General features: G+C 42.6%; 1 protein-coding gene across 1 annotated transcript in view; it reads left to right on the forward strand.

Annotated features, from left to right (window-relative positions):
• Window positions 1-8,284, forward strand: part of LOC138638231 (transient receptor potential cation channel subfamily V member 6-like) — a 149,635-nt gene extending 141,351 nt beyond the window's left edge. The window contains exons 16-18 of the mRNA XM_069727378.1: window positions 240-505; window positions 807-916; window positions 6,954-8,284. Coding sequence (XP_069583479.1) covers window positions 240-505; window positions 807-916; window positions 6,954-7,104 — 527 coding nt within the window. The 3' untranslated portion in view covers window positions 7,105-8,284. The remainder of the gene's footprint in view (window positions 1-239; window positions 506-806; window positions 917-6,953) is intronic.
• Window positions 8,285-17,936: the final 9,652 nt, after the last annotated feature.

The following is a 17,936-nucleotide window of genomic DNA, read 5'->3' on the forward strand; positions in this document are numbered from 1 at the left end:
CCAGAATGGCGTATCGGGGGCAGAGGATTTATCAGGGGAGTAAAGTTGTTTTTTTATTTTTGGTATTTGATGCCTAATGGTATTTTCGATTTTCAGTATTTCATGTCGATTTTTGGAGTTTATCATAATTGTTCCAATACCAGAACACTGGAGCTTTGCAAGTTCTCAGAGTTATACACTATGATTTGTAATTTTGCAACTAAATATCCATAGATATAATCTAATCTTGCTTTCCACAGCTTTTTATATTATGTACCAGATACTGGAACCAGAAGATAACCCTTTTCTGAATGACTTTGCTATGATGTTGTATTCTGCCATTGAAATGATGATGGGACTGACCGACTTGCAGATTCCTACAGACACATCTTTCCCTCTGTTATACATTGCATACTCAGTGTATATGGTTTTTGTCTACCTTCTATTGCTGAACATGCTCATTGCAATGATGGACAACACATACTGGCGAATAGCACAAGAAAGAGAAGAATTATGGAAAATACAGGTATTTGTATCCCATTCTCCAGATCAGTGGTGGCCACGAACCCCTACAATCATATCTAAAAAATGTTGCTTCTAAGGAACTATTAATACTGCAAAGTAAAAACTTATCTGGATTAATCAGAGATAGTGAATATATTTAACCACTCAGTAGTAACATTGCTTTAACGCCTTTAAGATTTCATGCTAATTACAAGTAATTAGTTACTAATTATCAAGACACTGGGGAACTAGAATTCTCATAGAAACCCTAAAGACATGTTGAGCGGAACAAAATTTGCAGCCTAAGTCTTTATTAATTTCAGGTTGCTGCAACCATTCTGCTGATAGAACGTCATGTCCCAAGAATTCTCAAAGTACGGACTGGAATACCTGGGAGTTCCTTGGGATTAGATGACAAAAAGTGGTACATTGGGTGAGTAGATTTTTTTCAAACCTCATCACAGTTTCGAAGTTCTACCGAACAATATCCCTATTAAATTACTTTTTCTGCATTTTTCTACCATATCCTCATCTCCTGTTCCAGCTACTAAATGCTAAACAGCGCAGTGTTCCAGAAACCCCCATTTACCATACAGTTTTTACTCTATACTTATGTAGCTTACTCTATAGACAATAAGCATTCAAAAAAGAGGGCAGCACTCCATATTCTGTGAGATAATGTGTAGGTGTTTATTCAAGCCCACATCCTCTTGCCATATAAACACCTACACATTATCTCACAGGATATGGAGTGCTGCCCTCTTTTTTGAATGCTTATGGACTGATAACGACCAGTGGACGGGTTGTCTGGGCTTTTGCACCCGAAGATAAGTATAGGAGTTGTGCTGTTCCATTTTTTCTATTACTCTATAGACAGCTAGAATTTACTTATGTACAAAGATCAACGTCTATGGTTCATCCTGAGGTCAGAAGTGGTGACGTGTTCCTATTGTACTTTTTGTCTGATTGATCCTCTCCTGGTTTGGGCTTACAAATACTGATGTGAAATACTGACCAAAATACTGTGGTGTGAACATGGTGTAATAGTCAGTTTTTGTCTTTTAAGATTTCAACCAAATGTGTACATTTAAAAGTTGTCTAACATTTTGCAGCTAGGCCCTGATCAATTAAGACTGGTGTTGCACACTCCAGTCTTACTGAACATTCCCACTGACGTGTGAAGCATCTAATTCATTAAGCGGTGCACACCACCTAATGAATTGGGTGCATCTGTTAACTGGCATGGCAAGAATTCCATTTGGTGCCTCCTCCTGAAGCACATAGGCGATTTGCACAGTTTATTTATTATGCTTTGCTTATATAGTGCTATCTTATTCCGCAGTGCTTTACAGACATCACTGTCCCCAATGGGGCTCACAGTATAGATTCCCTATCAGTATGTCTTTGGAGTGTGGGAGGAAACCGGAGAACCCAGATTAAAGCCACACAAACATGGGGAGAGCATGCAAACTCCTTGCAGATGTCGTCCTTGGTGGGATTTGAACCCAAGACCCCAGCGCTACAAGGCTGCAGTGCTAACCAGTGCCCTATCTTACAGTCACATGCCGACTAGCTACTCTCCCTATTTCTCTCAATGTCCACTGGAAAACTGAAAGAAGCAGGAAGAGAAGCTCGTTGTCACATGACCATAAGCATGAAAATCGCATATGAGTGAAATGTCTGGAAACAGTGAACATAGCTAAATCCTGACAGTGAGTATTTTACACGCTGTTAGGATTGGCTACAAGACTTTATTTTATAAATAAGGCTACGTTCACATTAGCGTTACGCTAATGTGCGTCGCTGTTGCGTCGGCGACGCAGCGGCGATGCAGCGGCGACGCGCCCCTATGTTTAACATAGGGGACGCGTGCGTTTTTTTGTTTGCGTTTTTCGACATGTGCGTCGTTTTCAACGCTAGCGTCGGACGCACGAAAATGCAACAAGTTGCATTTTTCGTGCGTCCGATTTTCGTCAAAAAACGACGCACGCATCGCAAAACGCAGCGTTTTTGCGCGCGTTTTTGGTGCGTCGCGCGTTGCGTCGCCGTTGCGTCGCCGACGCACCGGCGTGCAACGCTAATGTGAACGTAGCCTAAGAGGTTTGAGATGAAAGTCTGCAGTCACTCTAAGTGACTGCAGGCCTCTGATTTCTTACAACGCATGCACTACACACTTTTAGGATTCTCCCTTGCCGATGGCAAGAGTGGATGGTCATGTCAGCACAAGTATTCGATTAGAATACTTCTGGCCATATTCCAACTAGACTTGTCCGGCCTTGCTCGATTCATTTTCATTAACTAAGGCTATGCATGTCTTGTCAGCATGTGACCGCATGTATGTAAATCACCGGCACAAAAGAATCCTGACAGTGTCCAGTGCGCAGTGTGAGAATTCAGAAGTCTGCAGTCACATAGAATGACTGCAGACTCATTACAAACCTGGACAACCCATTTAATGTTCCTAACATAAATAAAAATATAAGAATTAATATCACAAAAAAAATTTACTTCCAGGGTCCTTTTACATGAACGCGACTCCAAAGACACCATCTCTTTCATTTTATCTTTATTTTGTCCAGATGCCATGATGACTCCTCTCCCTGAGCGCATCTCCACAGACTTCCATCTTCTCCAGTCTTGTGCAGCACATCCCCACACAACGCCCTTAAAGATACCAGTGTTATTATTCTGAATAAAAATATCTGCTGTATGCTGAGCCTCTGAATAAATAATTGCTCACTATATTCTCTGCACAAAATATGACCCCCACACTGTCCCTCTTATGGTACATGCCCGCCACACTGCCCTTTCCTTTCCATATTGGGGTTGCTCTTCATTCTGTGTCACACCTATAGGGCCCAGCCTCTATACTGTGACCCCTCACCACACTCCCCTCCATGGCTGTGACCTTGCACTTTTCCCCCATGCTACCTCACCACACTACTCAGTCTTTATTCTGTGCCCTCTCACACTCCATACTGTCTCCTTACATTATTCCCCTCGATAGTCTCCTCATACATTTCCCCTTGCGTTCTCATGCTGTCTTCTCTTACATCCCCCTGATATCCATACTGTCACCTCATAAATCCCTCTGACTCCCCATACTATGTCAGCAGCCATCACCCCCTTCTGTGTCTGCACCAATTCCCCACTCCCCATACTGTCTCTGCACCTAGCTCTCTCAATCACACTACTGTGAATGCACCCATCTCCCAAACTGTTTTCTCATACATGCCCCCCATCTCCCCACTTGTCCCTCATACTGTGGTTTCAAATCTTTCCCATTTTCCGTCTGCACCTATCCCTCCCTCCCTTGCTCCCCAAACTTGTGTTCTCAAATCTCTCCCCCGTTTCACTAAATCTTTCCAATAAAGAATAAATCTTCCTCCCACAGAATAAATCCTCCTCACAGAATATAATCTCCTCACAGAATAAATCCCCCCACAGAATAAATCCTCCTCACAGAATGAATCCCCAACCCCCACAAAATAAATCCCCCCCAAAGAGTAAATATTTCCCCACAGAATCCTTCTCACACAATAAATCTCCCCCACAGAATAAATCCCCCACAAAATAAATCCTGCTCACAGAATAAATCCCCCACCCCAAAGAATAAATCCCACACCCCCACAGAATATATTCTCCTCACAGATTAAATCCCCCCCACAGAATATATTTTCATAGAATAAACCCCCCCTCACAGAATATATCCTCCCAGACTAAATCCCCCCCCCCAGAATATATACTTCTCACAGAATAAATCCCCCCACAGAATAAATCCTCCTCACAGAATGAATCCCCAACCGCCACAAAATAAAGCCCCCTACAGAGTAAATATTCCCCCACAGAATCCTCCTCACACAATAACTCTCCCCCACAGAATAAATCCCCCCACAAAATAAATCCTCCTCACAGAATAAATTACCCCACAGAATAAATCCCTTCAACAGAATAAATCCCCCCCACCTCTAGCCCCCTGGCCTGGCTCCTCCTCAATTTCCCCCCCTGCTCCCTATCCTTGTGTCTGCAGCCATCCCCTAATCCTACTGTTTTCTCACACATTCCCTTGCACTGACTCCATATAGCGTCCCCAACTCCAACCATCCCTTCCTAGCCCCCAGAGCATGTCCTTAAATTTCCACCATTTAAATCTTCGGTATTTTCAGATCCATTACCCAGTCTGGAGCACTTACCACCAACCGCAATGCTGTGCCCTGTGTCTTCGCCTCTGTCCTCTGAAGAGCCGGCGAGTGACATCAGCAGCGTGATCAAATGAAATGATGAAGCTTCTGGCATTTCACTGATCCGGAAGTGCTGGCGACAGTCAGGGCTTAGTTCAAGTGTACTCGCATCTGAAGATGCTAGTACAAATCCCTGGGAACTGAGGTGCAGCACTTTCTCTATGGCGACTGTCAGTTTGACAGCTGACTCAGAGAACGGCAGAATCTCAGTGTGGGGGTGGTAGAATGCTGCCGACGGGGAGCCTCCTCCTTGGACCGCCGCATCAGGCAGCCCAATGGCGCCCCCCCCTGTCAGCTGCGACCGGGGCACATGCCCAGGCTGCCCCCCCTGGATACGCCTCTGCCACTGGCAGTAATGTACAACAGTCAGAAATTAGAGTACATTTTTGAAGATAGCTACGCCATTAACCTGGGATAACTTTTCAAGAATTTGATGGGTGTATTCATGCCCATTCCCTCCCATGTTATCATGCTTTATTTATTAAAGGGAATTTACCAGAAGGTGTTTTGCTGTGTAATCTAAGAATAGCATGAGGTAGGGGCTGAGACACTGATTTCAGTGGTGTGCCACTTAAGGCCCCTTCACATTAAGCGACGCTGCAGCGATACCGACAACGATCCGGATCGCTGCAGCGTCGCTGTTTGGTTGCTGGAGAGCTGTCACACAGACAGCTCTCCAGCGACCAACGATGCCGGTAACCAGGGTAAACATCGGGTTACTAAGCGCAGGGCCACGCTTAGTAACCCGATGTTTACCCTGGTTACCAGCGTAAAAGTAAAAAAAAAAAAACACTACATACTTACCTACCGCTGTCTGTCCCCAGCGCTCTGCTTCTCTGCACTCCTCCTGTACTGACTGTGAGCACAGCGGCCGGAAAGCAGAGCGGTGACGTCACCGCTCTGCTTTCCGGCTGACCGACGCTCACAGCCAGTGCAGGAGGAGTGCAGAGAAGCAGAGCGCCGGGGACATACAGCAGTAGGTAAGTATGTAGTGTTTGTTTTTTTTTACTTTTACGCTGGTAACCAGGGTAAACATCGGGTTACTAAGCGCGGCCGTGCGCTTAGTAACCCGATGTTTACCCTGGTTACCAGTGAAGACATCGCTGGATCGGTGTCACACACGCCGATCCAGCGATGTCCACGGGAGATCCAGCGACGAAATAAAGTTCTGGACTTTGTTCAGCGACCAACGATCTCCCAGCAGGGGCCTAATCGTTGGTCGCTGTCACACATAATGATTTCCTTAACGATATCGTTGCTACGTCACAAAAAGCAACGATATCGTTAACGATATCGTTATGTGTGAAGGTACCTTTACTAGGCTACATGCTGTAGTTTCAATACTATCAGTGCATTATCAGCAGGAGATCATCACTGCCAGACTAGCTGCCCACGTGCCTCCTGGTCCAACCACACTGATTAGCAGTTTACTGTCAATATACAATGTACATAGAAAGCTGTAGCGTGTGCAGGGTTAGCTATCTGAGCTCTGCTACATGCTACATTTAAAAACTTGTATCACAACTGCTTCACCTAGTAAACTAGGTGATACATCATTAGAATTAGGGTCTCTTTTCCTACATTATGCTGCTCTTAGATGAGGTAGCAAAAACATGTTGATAAATTCTCTATAGGGTGGTCTACACTAGAATTCTGGCATAAACACCTTAATGAATCGGAGCCTAGGTAACAATCCTATTAAACCCCAATAAGTTATTAAAACAGCTACATTGGTAGATTTCATAGTATGTGTTGGAAATGTTGGGAACCATTAAACTTTTGTGTCTTCCGTACTCCTTCTTATATGTAAATTGTGTGCCTTTTGCTAAATGTATTCATCTACCAATGATTTTTTGCAATTTTACAATCTCTTAAATGTAAATTGGTTTGGTCCGGTTCTTGAAAATCTCACTGATTGTGCAAAAGTCTGCCCAGAAGTGCGCTGCCCATGCAAACAGAACACCCGGCTCCTCCATCACTACAGCCTCAAACTAAGGTCTATGTGTCCATACATAGCACTGTGTGCACACCCATAAAGGAACGGAGAGAACAATGGGGGTTTCAGGAACCAGACCCCCATCAATGTTCAGCACGTTTAATGGGATATATAAAATGCATTAAAAAAAATAAATCAATTGAAATAATGGGTACAATATGTAAGTATGTTTACGGTACCATACAGTATTGTCATAATCTTTTGTTCAGAATATTGTATTATTTTTCTTTTAGGGTTGAAGAAATATTAAATGAGAATGAGGCCGAAAAAATGAAACTTCCAGTGGTACTGTGCAAAAAGTCTGCGTTATGCTGGGACATGATTAGAAAAAACATTTCTCTGATTATCAGCATGCACGATACCTCGGAAATAACTGTATTATAGGCCGCCTACCTACAAGCCTGTACATTACAACAGGAAGATATAATTGACAAGTTATTCTCCATATGATATGTGTGAGCAAAGAGTGTAGATTGATTTTTACTGTCTTATATTGAGACAGCGTAGACCTAGACCAGACAGAAGATGCGCCAAGTCTATGAGAGTGGCTCGTGCTATGTGATGGATTGGGACATATTGCAAAGCACTAATACCAAACAATAGGATTAGTGGGTCTACGGAAATATATGTCAGTGCCTAACCAGGAAATATTTCCATATTATAGTAAATTCTAGGAATTCAAAATCAAGAATTTATGAGGATTCAAATAATTAATTCGCTCTAAATGGGTGGTGGAAGTATTTGTATTATCTCTGCAGACATTAGTCAGAATTCGGGCTCGTGCCCACCAGCGTATACATCGGACGAGTGTTATACGATTTTTTATCAGATAGCACACCGTCCCACTTTATTCCATGGGGCAGTGCTGATGACCAATGACAGAATCCATCTGTGAAAACAACGTCCTTTATTTTCACCTTATGTATATATGCTAATCAATAAAATCACCTCAACTTTTAAGAGTGAGGTGGATTTTCCTTCCTGTGGAAAAAAAAAAGCAACATTCAGTGATTTGACTCTGAAATCGGATTAGATTCACCCATTCAAGTTTATGGGTGCAAGAAAAAAGTCGAATGCCAGAGTATGGCATCAGATTTTTATGGCTGCGTCTGGTTTTTGTGGATTATTATATTTTGCAACGGCATGTGACTTCCATCTAGTCATAGGGAGGCATGGATGGTCTCTGCAGGAATTTCACCCTGCTGTGTCCTGCAGAGACTGGCCACGCCCACTGAGGCTAGATGGATGTCACATGCAGATGCAGCAGTCCTGCATGAAGCAGACTCAGCGGGACGGCCAGACATGAGGAGAAACCGCGTGGTGAGCAGAGTGCCATTGGTGATGTCTGCGAGTCACCTCCATCACACCTTTTAACAACTGTGAAATATACGATAGAATACATACTGCTTGCAAAATAGTAGGAAACTCCACACTCAATGAAAAGCTTACGTAAAGTGCAATGTTTTGCTGTTGGTTTTAAAATTCCTTTTGTCCAGAAATGAAAATAAAAAAAGCTTTCCAGTGTGTGTCTCAGATTATACAATAAAATGTGTGTTTTTAAGAACCCCATTGTCCTTCCTTTTTCGTCTTGTAACATGGTTGTCAGGCTACGAGAAATGGTAGGAGAATGAGGGTGATAGTTTGCGCTGCCAATATAGATAGCAAGAGACAGGGACCAGCAATGATAAGATCAGGTGGTTTATTCTTTACGTGGTTTGAAGTTGAACCAACTTCTTCCTCAGAAGAACCACAGTAGTAAATTAAAAACTTACTGTGTTAATTCTCCTATTAATTGATTGTCACGGCGGGATTCACGATCTGTGGGTGCTGGAACAGCGGATTCATCTTGATTCCTCCGTTGTGGATTAACACAACCCCCATAGGTGAGCAGTTCCTTAAAGAAGCCCTCCTCCCATCAAACTTTTTATCATCTTTATATATTGTAACCATCATATTACATAGCACTGTGTACTTACAAATGCTCATTTTGCCTTTCTACCCATCTAATTATTCTCTTTTCTCTGCTGTATGTAGACACAGGAATTTTTTGTCCCTGCAGAAGTCATTCCCCTCTTCAACTTCTGACCCAGCTGCTCCCTCTTCCCCCTCCCCTCTTCCCCCTGCCTGGGACTTTTGCAGTGACTGATGAGTTATGCAGAGAAAATTGACCTCCTGTTTCTACATAGAGCTTAGAAGGATTCAGGTAGTCAGTTATTAACCACGTGACGTCATAGACCTAATGGAAAAGAGCAGAGTTAACTGGTAGAAAGGCAAAACCGGCAATTGTATGTACACAGTGTTGTATAATATGACTGCAATATATTAAGGTGATAAAAACTTTGATGGGAGGAGGAGTGCTTCTTTAGTTTCATCTATAAGGCTACGTTCAGATTAGCATTTCCCGACGCTGCGTCGGGCGACGCAGCGGCGACGCACGCGTCATGCGCCCCTATGTTTAACATGGGGGACGCATGCGTTTTTCTTGTTGTGTTTTCCGACACGTGCGTCGTTTTTGACGCTAGCGTCGGACGCAAGAAAATGCAACAAGTTGCATTTTTCTTGCGTCCGATTTTCGTCAAAAAACGACGCACGCGTCGCAAAACGCAGCGTTTTTGCGTGCGTTTGCACGCGTTTTTTCATGCGTCGTGCGTTGCGTCGCCGACGCAGCGGCGCGCAACGCTAATCTGAACGTAGCCTAAAACATTAATCTAATATAAGACCCTATTGCGCTTGTTGTTCATCCTCCTTTCTTCTAGTAAGTGGGATAAGATACTTGTTCTATTTCTGTTGTTCCTATCACATTACCCATACTAACTTGTTAAAACCACTTAAACGAAAAAAAAATGTAAGCTTTAAAGAAGAATTAAAAATAAACAATCCTAAATATTATTAATAATGTATATGGGGCCTTGCAGCTAGCCGTTCAAGTGCCTCATTAATTAGTCTGTATTCAGCACATAGGATGGGCTTGATGGCACCTTGCAAATGCTATGAGGCTAATCATGTCCTGCTATGTAATAAATACAGACTAATTACTTAGGCATTTAAATGGCTAGCTGCAAGGCAACGCATACATTAATAAGAATATTTAGGATTGTTTTAAGCTCTTGTTGAATAAAAGTTATGCTGTAAAAAAAAAACTATATACAGAATCACAGAGAGATGTGTTAATTTACAGGGAACCTGTCACCTCATTGATGAATATTAACTTATGCATGCCCACAGGACGGCGCTTGGTTGTCATGACTGGCCTGACATCATGGCACCCATGTAGCGCGGGATTTTCTGCGTGGTTGCAATGGCGTCGCTCCAGTCACGCCAATCAATCACATTTCTGTGGGTGTGCATAATTTCAAAACCACACTGACTGATCTGTGACTGAAAAGATAAAATCTCCACCCCTACGACTGAAAGAAAGGGTATGTGACGGAATCCCCTAACGAAAAAAAGTGTGTTTTAAACCTAACAGTTGAAGCTTTTCTTTGACAAAAACATGTTAGTGATGCACATTGCATCACTAACACCACACTGGGGCCAGATTAATAGCTAAAAACGGGGCGACCTTTTTCTTTTAAGCTGGAGGAACACCTTAGTTAAAGTAAACAATACATTAGGGTAAAGGATCGGGTCCATCTGAAACATTCCTTTAAGAGAACCTCTCAGATGGTAGGGAGATTTGATTAAAAGGGTATTCTCATGTTATTAAAGGGAATCTGTCACCAGTTTTTGGGGGCAACCAGGTAAAAATACCATTCAATTCAGTGCCCCCTATGCATTACACAAGTACTTCTAATACCCCCTGATACCCCCACGTATGATCCATAAATACCTTTTTTATTCCTCCCGTGCTGTATGTTAATATGATTGGTCCGGTCCGATGGGCGGACTTAGTTTCTGTCTCTCAGTTTTGTCATCCAAGAAGTAAGGAAATTGCAGAGCTGTGAGCTGCTCAAGAGACAACTTCAAAATAATCCTTTAATCTAAAATGTACTTGCATAATTTACAGCACTATACAGTATAGACAATTTATTTATGCAGTTTAGTTCAACGTTGAATTTATGTACCAAATAGCAACAATATTATTTTATACTGCCACGATCCATTCCATAATGACTTTAGGATCACTTATGACTTTTTGTGATTTTATAAATGACCCTTGTCCACTCATTAGTCAGTTTCCTTTTTCTTTTTGTATCCAGATAGTACACAGAGAGAAAACTGAATGAAATGTAGAGTTGTTTTATATGTAGTCAGTACAACATTCTAGGTGTCCTTAGCACTTGAGTAGGTTTTATCATGTCCGAGTTCTTCATCTGCAGTGCCCTGTCAATGTATGAGCTGTTTTCTGTGGCACATGCATTAATCACCTCAAGGCTAGATTTCAGCAATGTACTCAGTGCTGGGATGCTCTTGTAAGTCATTTGCAGGCTGAAGTCAATGCGGAATGCAGAAATGAGACTAAAGCTCTGAAGAGTATTAATCAGCCAGACTCATCTGGTGGCACCGTGTAGACCAGGCACCACAATTTGCTTCGTTTATGAAACTATATTGATTTTGGCAGGAATGACATATCCACCCATTTTTGCCCTTCATTCCGTTATAAGATATCAGCACACTTTTTTCTAACTCATTTTACTAGTTGAGACTCTAACATTTCTCTATTATTTACGACCCTGCACTTATCAGACACATTAACTTATTTTAAGTCTCGGTAAGGAACACAGCTGAAGACGGCCAGTTCGAGATGATGGAGTGTCTGGACCTTGCTATAATCTACAGTTAGGGCCAGAAATATTTGGACAGTGACACAATTTTCGCGAGTTGGGCTCTGCATGCCACCACATTGGATTTGAAATGAAACCTCTACAACAGAATTCAAGTGCAGATTGTAACGTTTAATTTGAAGGGTTGAACAAAAATATCTGATAGAAAATGTAGGAATTGTACACATTTCTTTACAAACACTCCACATTTTAGGAGGTCAAAAGTAATTGGACAAATAAACATAACCCAAACAAAATATTTTTATTTTCAATATTTTGTTGCAAATCCTTTGGAGGCAATCACTGCCTTAAGTCTGGAACCCATGGACATCACCAAACGCTGGGTTTCCTCCTTCTTAATGCTTTGCCAGGCCTTTACAGCCGCAGCCTTCAGGTCTTGCTTGTTTGTGGGTCTTTCCGTCTTAAGTCTGGATTTCAGCAAGTGAAATGCATGCTCAATTGGGTTTAGATCTGGAGATTGACTTGGCCATTGCAGAATGTTCCACTTTTTGGCACTCATGAACTCCTGGGTAGCTTTGGCTGTATGCTTGGGGTCATTGTCCATCTGTACTATGAAGCGCCGTCCAATCAACTTTGCAGCATTTGGCTGAATCTGGGCTGAAAGTATATCCCGGTACACTTCAGAATTCATCCGGCTACTCTTGTCTGCTCTTATGTCATCAATAAACACAAGTGACCCAGTGCCATTGAAAGCCATGCATGCCCATGCCATCACGTTGCCTCCACCATGTTTTACAGAGGATGTGGTGTGCCTTGGATCATGTGCCGTTCCCTTTCTTCTCCAAACTTTTTTCTTCCCATCATTCTGGTACAGGTTGATCTTTGTCTCATCTGTCCATAGAATACTTTTCCAGAACTGAGCTGGCTTCTTGAGGTGTTTTTCTGCAAATTTAACTCTGGCCTGTCTATTTTTGGTATTGATGAATGGTTTGCATCTAGATGTGAACCCTTTGTATTTACTGTCATGGAGTCTTCTCTTTACTGTTGACTTAGAGACAGATACACCTACTTCACTGAGAGTGTTCTGGACTTCAGTTGATGTTGTGAATGGGTTCTTCTTCACCAAATTAAGTATGCGGCGATCATCCACCACTGTTGTCATCCGTGGACGCCCAGGCCTTTTTGAGTTCCCAAGCTCACCAGTCAATTCCTTTTTTCTCAGAATGTACCCAACTGTTGATTTTGCTACTCCAAGCATGTCTGCTATCTCTCTGATGGATTTTTTCTTTTTTTTTCAGCCTCAGGATGTTCTGCTTCACCTCAATTGAGAGTTCCTTTGACCGCATGTTGTCTGCTCACAGCAACAGCTTCCAAATGCAAAACCACACACCTGGAATCCACCCCTGACCTTTTAACTACTTCATTGATTACAGGTTAACGAGGGAGACGCCTTCAGAGTTAATTGCAGCCCTTAGAGTCCATTGTCCAATTACTTTTGGTCCCTTGAAAAAGAGGACGCTATGCATTACAGAGCTATGATTCCTAAACCCTTTCTCCGATTTGGATGTGGAAACTATCATATTGCAGCTGGGAGTGTGCACTTTCAGCCCATATTATATATATAATTGTATTTCTGAACATGTTTTTGTAAACAGCTAAAATAACAAAACTTGTGTCACTGTCCAAATATTTCTGGCCCTAACTGTATATATATAATCGTCTAAGGGGCACTTCTGTCTGTTTGTCTGTCTGTCTTTCTGTCTGTTTGTTTGTCTGTCTGTCACGGAAATCCCGCGTCGCTGATTGGTCGTGGCCGGCAGGCCATGACCAATCAGCGACGGGCACAGTCCGGCCGCAAATCCGCCCCTTCCTACTCTTTGTCAGTGCCCCCTCCACACTCCCCTCCAGTCACCGCTCACACAGGGTTATTGGCAGTGATTGACACATTAGCCAATGATGTTGCTAATGTGTTGAATGTAAAAAAAACAAAAACATACATACTACATACATACTACATACAATACATTCATACATTACATACAATACATACATACAGACATACTGTACATTAAACATAGAGTACATACTCACCATCACTTGTCTCTTTGTTCCCCGAAGCCAGTGTCATCTGTAAAAAAGATTAAAATAACAAACAACCAATATACTCCCTGTCCGCAGAAATCCACGAGTGTCCCATGATGATTGTTATGATCCGGTGACCTTGGAGCAGCATGAAAACTTCACTGGAGTAGGTGGTAACTATGCTGACCGCAAATCCTGATCTTAACATCGCAACTAGAAGTAGCCGTGGGGTGTACCTAACAAACCCTAGACACCTCGTCACAGCCGGAGGACTAGATACCCCTATAGGTGGAAATAGGAATACTATCTTGCCTCAGAGAAGAACCCCAAGGGATAGGCAGCCCCCCACAAATATTGGCTGTGAGTAGGAGAGGAAAGACAAACACAGGCAGAAAACAAGATTTAGCACAAGAGGCCACTCTAGCTAAAATAGGAAAGGATAGAACAGAGTCCTGTGCGGTCAGTATTAAAACCCTTCCAAAAATATCCACAGCAGATTATACAAAAAATTCCTCCATCTAACTAAAGACGTGGAACGTATATCTGCAACTCCAGAGACTCCTACACTCAGAGCAGGAATACAATCAAAAAACAAGCACACAGCTTGTGTGCCATAGAAAAAGAAATAGACACTTATCTTTGCTGAATTGGCAGCTAAGCAGGAGAAGCCAGACAAAGATCCAACACTTCCCAAGAAACATTGACAACTGGCAAGGACTAATGAGTCCTGCAAACCTAAATACCCCAGCCAGAATTGCAATTAGCAGATACACCCGTCCAGGACTGCAGGCCAGGGACAACTGCATTACCACTTACAACCACCGGAGGGAGCCCAAAAGCAGAATTCACAACAGACGATCTCCCGTGGAGAACGGCAGCATCAGCTGATGTGACTGCTCTCTAGGGGCTCCAGGAATACAATGACGGGAGGAAAGGTATCCTTCCGTACTGTATTCCTCCGCCGCTGTAAAAGAATAGTCCCTAGTCTCACTTTTGGCATTGTGAGACTTTGTCCTAAGGTAACCTCTCAGTGATGCACTGCAGGAGCCATTGTCTCCAGTCAGTGTGTCACTGAGGGTCCTATAGAGCAGTGACATCACCCGATGTCACTGTTCTATAGAGGAGATCGTCGTGGGACACTCGTTATTATTAATTGGACTACAGCGGACAGGTAGTCTGCGGTTTATTTTACATTTTTTGCAGGCACTGAAGTATGGTAAGTATGGTTAAATGAAGAATATTAAAATACTTTTTTCCTGATGTGTGCGTGTTTTATGAACCCTTTCTTACTATTGGATTAATAATGGATAGGCGTCTTATTGACGCCTCTCCATTATTAACCTGGCTTAATGTCACCTTACAATAGCAAGGTGACATTAACCCCTTATTACCCCATATCCCACTTCTACACGGGAGTGGGAAGAGAGGGGCTAAGTGCTGGAATTGGCACATTTTACAGATGCGCCATTTCTGGGGTGGCTGCGGACTGGTATTTGTAGTTGGGGGGGGGCAATATCCATGGCCCCTCTCTAGGCTATGAATATCAGCCCGCAGCTGTCTGCGTAGCCTTTCTGGCTATAAAATATAGGGGGACCCCATGTCATTTTTTCTTGGGGTCCCCCTATTTTAATAGCCAGTAAAGGCTACGCAGACAGCTGCGGGCTGATATTCATAGCATGCTAGAAATATTGGCCCCCGGCCATCGGCTTTGCCCCTCTGGTGCAGAAAATTGCGCAGGAGCCCACGCCGTTTTCTTTCACACTTGCGTCGGTACGGGTAACAAAGTGACAAGTGATGGTGAGTATGTACTCTATGCTTAATGTACTGTATGTCTGTATGTATGTATTGTATGTAATGTATGAATGTATTGTATGTAGTATGTATGTAGTATGTATGTAGTATGTATGTTTTGTTTTTTTTTACATTCAACACATTAGCCGGATGATGGGACTACTACTGTCCCATCATTGGCTAATGTGTCAATCACTGTCACTGTTGCAGGCAGTCCCAGCGGACGATGCCTGCACACATGCATAGAGCTTCGGCACGCCGCACAGAGCCCCGGCACGCCACACAGAGCCCCGGCAGGCACGAACAGAGCCCCGGAAGGACGCACAGAGTCCTGGCATGCCCGCACAGACCCCCAGCAGCCCGCACAGAGCCCCGGCAGGCAGCACAGTGTTCCGGCAGGCACACACAAAGCCCCAGCAGGCTGCACAGAGCCCCGGCAGGCCCGCACAGACCCCCGAGACGCCCATACAGATCCCTGGCAGGCCCACAGGATGTAGAAGGACAGAAAGGGCTTATTTACATTCCGATATTTGTGTCCCATTGACTTGCATTGGTATCAGGTATCGGTATCGGCGATATCCGATATTTTTGGGATATCGGCCGATTCAATCCAATACCGATACTTCTTGATATCGGAAGGTATCGCTCAATACTAATTACCACGCATACAAACCAAGCAACAGTCACTAATAATTCCTTCAACTCTCCTTCTCATGACAAATCCTTTCTCTCCGTTAGCCATGCAGCAATAAAGCTAACTCTGATGTGTTAGCCCAGATTATAAAGGGAAAGAAGTGGCTAACCCAGCACAGCTGAGAACAGGGATTTCCAACTTTGGCCAATTAACCCTTGCTCTGCCACAAGAAATAAACAAAATTTATTATGACGGAGAAGTGCTTCTTCTCAGTGCCGGAGCAGAAGCAATCAGATGCTGCTGTCTTCTGGCTTCACACTGTCGCGGAAACCCGGTGACACCCTGTATGAGATGTAATAAAACATGACTTACTTCATTTTAATTAAAAGGTGGTCTATACTATTTAAAAATACCAAAGTGAACTTGAGTTATTTCTATATTAAATGGGATTCCTAAATTTAGAGAGCTATGCTAGAGCTATGCTGTCCTACCTAAACCATGGCTGCAGTCCATGGATTTATATGGATTTGTATAGCACTATCAGGTTAAGTGTAGATAGTAGTATATACAAGAGTCACTAAAGCTGATTAAAATAAAGTCATAGCCTCTCCTACAAGTTTCGCCAAATTGGCTTACTCAGGGTGCTAGGTCTATACATTACTTTTAATCAGCTTTAATCTCCAGAAGTTCTATGTGCTACATAAGAGACTTCCTTTTCAAGGTACACTGACTTGTTTTGGAAACCTCCCATGAGTCACAAGAAGCTTGAGACGATGATACAAGAAATTAATCATGTGAATTAAAGAGCAAAATATCAATAAAAGTGGAAAGAGGTGCAGAAAACAAAATAAACTTAGAAGAGAATTAGGGACATTCATCAAAATAGAGAAAAAATAATTAAGTTGCCCATTGCAACCAATCTGGCTGCCTATTGCAGTTGCCAATGTCCATTTGAAAAGAGAGAACTGGAATCTTTGGTAGCAATAGGAACTTTTCCTTATGGTAGGTCCACACAAGATCGGAAAGCTGCAGATTTATAAATGGATTTGCACAGGGAAAATCTGTAGTAGTTTATAATGCCAGTCAATTGAGATTTAGACAAACCTCATTCACATGCTGCAGACTTTTTCCACATGGATGTTGATCATAACATTCAGACTTAAAAATCCATAATATGTCAATTGATGAGGATTTACTGCAGATTTTACCCATTTCAATGTAGCGAGATGAAGTGCATTAAGAATTCCTCTGCAAAACAGATTTGCAGTGGTTTTTCCTGTTGATTATAGGCATACGACTCGTACTTTATCCTTCCATTAGTTTTGATATATTTTACCCACGTTTAAATGATTCATAAGTTTTAAAGCACCACATTAGCATTTTGTTTTTTCTTATTGCAGTGCTGGAGTGGTGCAGTTAATATAAGTTTCCTGCACCTAGTCTTATATTTATCACTCTTTCTTCTCTCTCTTTGTTGTTGGTGCCACTCTGGTTGGATCGCTGTAGTGTTTGCTAGGTGATCCGGAAGCCATTATTCAATGTAAATATATAAGAGCCAGAACGAGGCTCTCATAGACCTCCAGTCTGAAGTCAGAAGTCGGGGTCACAAGATGACATATCAGGACTGAAGCGACAACTGGAAGAGCTAAAGCGGCTGGTGAGCATAATACTAGGATAAGGGAACTTAGATTAGTGGCACCACTCAAGCAGTGACATAAAAATAAATGCTAGAATGGTGCATTTAAGACAATCAGGATTTTGAAGAAGAGAATTGGTACCCTTGACAATTTATTTTATGATAAAACAAGGTATGTTCACTAGAGGTGAAAAAAATGTATTCAAGGGGAATTGAATTATACTCAATATATATGAATTATATAAATTTTGCAAAACATACGCTTTTGCTAAAATATGTATTTCATGTACCGTATTTTCTGGTGTATAAGACGACTGGGTGTATAAGATGACCCCCAACTTTTCCATAT

This window comes from Ranitomeya imitator, chromosome 5 (genome assembly GCF_032444005.1).
Source record: "Ranitomeya imitator isolate aRanImi1 chromosome 5, aRanImi1.pri, whole genome shotgun sequence".
In the NCBI taxonomy this organism is placed as follows: Eukaryota; Metazoa; Chordata; class Amphibia; order Anura; family Dendrobatidae; genus Ranitomeya; species Ranitomeya imitator.